The 4,619-nt window shown below is 49.9% G+C and overlaps 1 protein-coding gene across 1 annotated transcript in view; it reads right to left on the bottom strand.

Annotated features, from left to right (window-relative positions):
* LOC103725694 (1-phosphatidylinositol 4,5-bisphosphate phosphodiesterase gamma-2-like) overlaps positions 1 to 4,619 on the bottom strand; it is an 89,163-nt gene that overhangs the window by 36,770 nt on the left and 47,774 nt on the right. The window contains 1 exon segment of the mRNA XM_017795570.1: positions 3,426 to 3,543. Coding sequence (XP_017651059.1) covers positions 3,426 to 3,543 — 118 coding nt within the window.

The following is a 4,619-nucleotide window of genomic DNA, read 5'->3' as shown; positions in this document are numbered from 1 at the left end:
CTTGGGGTCCAGCTGAGAGGGACAGCTGAGGGGTGGAGGCTGGTCCCCACCCCTCGTTGATGGTAGTAGATGTGGGTCACATGGGAGATCCACCATGTGGGTGGGGTGGTACCTCATGAGCAGGACTTGGTCACCATGCTCCCAAGATAGCCCTGGAGGCAGATCCCGTAGGAGAACCAACATGGGCACAAAAAAAGAGTATTAGGTACCCTAGAGTCTCAGAAACAAAACTCACAGGGTTTCAAAGCAAAATGAACTACAGAGGGGGAGGCAGAGGGGCGGGGGCAGTGGTACCTTAAAACTCTACCCAGGCTGTGGCGCTCCCCTGCCCTCCCCAAGCCCCCATTCCACAAAGCACCCAACACTGGCCCCAGAGTTCAGAGCAGGCAGGGGCCATGGCTTAAGGTCAAGACTAGGGGGAGAAACAGCCTGGATGGTGCCAAATCCAACAGTCCATGGGCCATGGCATTTGGTCATGGAATCTCCAGGAACTGCTTCTGAGATTCTAGAAGCTTCTAGTGAAGAGGAGAGAGGGAGGGAAAGGGCTGGGGAAACAATGAAGGCCATGCTGGGGGCCTTCGGGTATCACCGCACCCTGTCCAAGCATGTCCCCATGTGAACTCACTGAATCCCATAAGCCAGCATCAAACCTGGGCAGGAGCTGGAGAGTGTGGTCATGGTTCTTTACAGATGGGAAAACTGGGACAAATACTTGATTACCTAATCACATAACCAGTGTTCTGTCATTCCCTGCCCCTGTGTGTGTGTATGTGTGCATACACGTGCATATACGTGTATACGTATGTCTGTGTGTATATGTGTGCATGTGTCTTTGTGTATGCATATGTGCATGTGTATACATGTGTCTGTGTGTATGTATGTATACGTGTCTGTGTCTATGTGTGTATATGTGTATGTGCGTGAGTGCCTATGTACGTGTGCATGTGTGTACGTGTGTGTGTATGTATGTGTCTCTGTGTTTGTGTCTATGTGAATGTCTATGTGTACATATGCACACATGTGTGTCTGTGTCTGTGTGCTTGTGCACGTCTGTGTGTGTCTGTTGAGGCAGGCTCTCACGGTGTAGCCCAAGCTGGCCTGCTTCAGTTATCAACTGTTGAAATCTCAACATGGCATGTACCACCAAACCTGGCTCACTCCACAGAACTTCCCAGAGTGCTGTGCACACCCTACATCTGTGCCAAGTAGCACAGGAGGAGCCAACCACGCACTTCTGCAGTGGAGGAACTGGGCTGCCCACTGTGTCTGTCACTAAGTTAAACACCGCATGTGCTCAGCAGCTCCTGTGCCTACTGCCCAGCTGAGAGCTCAGCTCCTTAGAGCTGTTGGACCAGCAGCAGCCACATCCCAAGGATTTGTTAAAATGCAAATCTTCAGGCCCAGACCCACCAGATCAGAAACTAGAGAGAGGGAGGAGGCAGCAGGCTACATCTCCCCACACTCTAGTGGGGGAGGGGAGGCACCTCAAGCTTCAAAATCCCTCTGAACCTGAGCTTCATAGAAAACATCTTTCAAAGGATTGCTGGTTCCTTAGCACACACCTGTCATCCCAGCAATCAGGAGATGGAGGTAGGAGAATGGTGGAAAGTTAGAAGCCAGCCTGGGCTACATAATGAAACTGTCTCAAAAAAATCCCATGCCCATAGTGATGACCAGAGCGATGTGGCCTGCACAGGTGTGCCTGGGCTATTAACCACAGAAAACCTATTTACATCCAGCAGATAAGTGAGCCCTCACCTGTCTCCCCCTGCAGTGCCTCCCCTCCAGCCCCCCTGAAGGCCCAACACACCTCCCTTTGTCCCCAAAGAGGAAAGGGAAGTCCAGTGTGATTAAACAAATTCAGAATTATAACAGGGGACAGGAACCCGAGGGAGAGAGTGCTGTTTAGGACAGGGAGAAAACAGCATCTCTGTGCTGCTGGGGGAGGGGTGTGTGTGTGTGTGTGTGTGTGTGTGTATCTGTCTATCTGTCTGTCTGTCTGTGTGTGCCTGTGTGTGTGTGTCTGTGTCTCTGCATCTGTGTGTCTGTGTGTGTGTCTGTGTGTCTGTGTGTGTGTGGCCTCAACACTACAGAAAACAGCACGAAAATTTCTCAAAAGATTTGGTGGTCCTCAAGGTCCTCACACTCCACACAGAGGATGAAAGGCAAAGGCTCCAGCAGGGATTTGCATTAGCAGAAGCAGCCCAACTGTGAACACACTGTGGGACACACACACAATGGGATATTATTCAGTCTTGAAAAGGAAGGAGATTCTTCTAGAGTCTGAGACAGGAGAATCACAAATTCAAGGCCTGCCTGGACTGCAGTGTGCAACTCTGTCTCAAAATAAAAAGAAAAGAAGGCTTAATGGTAGACCACTTGCTTAGTATGCATGAGGCCTAGGGCTGTCTTTAATAACAACAAAAAAATACAGGGCGGTGGGGGTTGGAATTCTACCACATACTAACTTGCATGTGGTAAACCTTAAAAATATCACATCAAGTGAACTAAGCCAGAACGAAAGGCGCAATGTATTATGGCTCCGTTTATATGAGGTCCCTACCATGATCAAGTTTATGCAGAACAGGGGCTTCTAGAGAGTTGGGGGCTGAGGGGGTCAGTGTTTAAGGAGGACAGCATCAAGGAGGGACTGTGAACAAGCTCCGGAGATGAGATATGGTGATGCCCACACGACCCTGAGAACGTGGGCAGTCCCACAGAACTTTACACCTCAAACTCGCTTAGAAGGTAGAGAGATAGGCAGTTACTGCTCTCCCAGAGGACCTGAGTTCAGTTCCCAGCACCCACATGAAGCAGCTCACAACTGCCGGCAACTTCAGCCCCAAGGGATCTGACGCCCCCTTCTGGCTTCTGTGAGCATCAGCACACACGGCACACATAAATAAATAAATAAATAAATAAATAAATAAATAAATAATAACTTTTAAAGGAAGAGGTGTATGTCTTACTATCATAAAACAAAATTTAAAATTCATTTGTTTAATTGCAAAGTGACCGGCCAGTGCAAATAAGATTTCTACATTTAAAAACTAGGAGGAAGACATGAAGCAGTAAGAGCTGGCAGGCCTACAGACCATGGTGCTGTCCCCACGCTGGGCTGCTTTGTGGCTTGTGTCTCTGGGCCTCGGTGCCCCAGTCAGCAGCTGGCTGGGAGCATTTGGTAGGTGTGTGACTGGCCTAGTGCAGGGGCTGCTGCTAAGCATGTTTGCCAGCTGCTGCCATTTTGGCCCTGGAGAAGTTAAGAAGCCAGTTGGGGTCTGTGCCAAGCAAAGCACCTGGGCTTCGGGCTCCACTGGGCTCGGCCCATCTATGCTTGCCATTGGCGGTCCCTGTTTTCCATCAGGAAATGGAATTAGTCAATGGGCTATGGGCGACAGGAAAGGGAGGGAAGCCCGCCGCAGGACTTGTGTCAGCTGCTCTTTCTGGGGTGCTTCGGCCAAAGGTTCTTTTGAAAATGTCTCTAGGGTCTCTCGGAAAAGGTGGATTTTCTGATTTTCCGTGTTGCCACAGCAGCAGCAGGACCTGCCAGAAGGGAGCCGGGAGAGATGCCCACAGAGAGAGCCAGAAGCAGGCACCTCTCAGTCTATGGGAAGAAGGCGGTCTAGGGCAGGACTCGAATCCACCCCCAGCAAGAGGGAGGCTTCCCAGCCTAAGAGAGAAGCAGGTTTTAGAGCCAGCTCAACAACTTGTGCCACAGGTTTGGGGGCGGCGGTGACCAGAATGGCCCCTTCCGTTGCTCTAAGCCAGAGGAGGCAAACTCTTAGGGAGGCCAGCCTCTAAGATGGAGCGAGGTCAGTGTGTCTCACTAGGTCTGCCCTGGTGGCACCAGAGGGCAGCCAGGAGCAGGGGACAGGACGGATGGGAAGAAGAGTGAGGGGGAGACCCTGGAAAGGAGAAAGCTCAGCTTGAACACCGAAGGCTTTTACCACTTCCGGGTTAGAGGTTACAAACGCTCCTGTTGGCCACACGGATGCACAGGAGATGAATGGAATCAGACTCCAGGTCATCTTCTTGACAGACACACATCCAGGAATTAAAGGGGAGAGTTGGTGGTGTTTAATTACTACTTCAAATATCAAAACCAAGAAGAAACAAGAAGAAAAACCTTTTTTTTTTTTCTTTTGAGACAGGGCCTCATGTTGCCCAGCCTGGCCTCGACCTCTCTATGTAGCAGAGGATGGCCCTGAACTTCTGCTCCTCCTGTCTCCACCTCCTGGGTGCTGGGATTATAGGTGTGCACCACCACACCTCCGTCATCAAAGCTAGGACTGAACCCAGGGTTCCGTGCATGCGAGGCAAGCGCTCTACCAGCACACACGGCACACAACTAAACCACATCTCCTGTCTCAAAGAAAAAATTTGTTTATAAAATATCAAATCTGAGAGTAAAATGAGGACTAGTGGGTTTAGTATAGTGCATGGCGTGGTCAGTTCCCAAGAACTCCATACCGGGTGGTTTTTATCACTTCATTAGTCATTAATAAGAACTGGATCCTAGATGGTATGTTCAAAATAAAGAAGGAAATAAAAGCAAATGGTCCGCCTCACCCATAAGGGAAGAAATGCAAATTTAAGCAAAGTAATGAATGCTATGGGCT

The sequence above is a fragment of the Nannospalax galili genome, unplaced genomic scaffold (assembly GCF_000622305.1).
Source record: "Nannospalax galili isolate Female #2095 unplaced genomic scaffold, S.galili_v1.0 scaffold568, whole genome shotgun sequence".
Lineage (NCBI taxonomy): Eukaryota > Metazoa > Chordata > Mammalia > Rodentia > Spalacidae > Nannospalax > Nannospalax galili.
The sequence above is the reverse complement of the archived record's forward strand: the minus strand, read 5'-3'. Positions and strand labels throughout refer to the sequence as shown.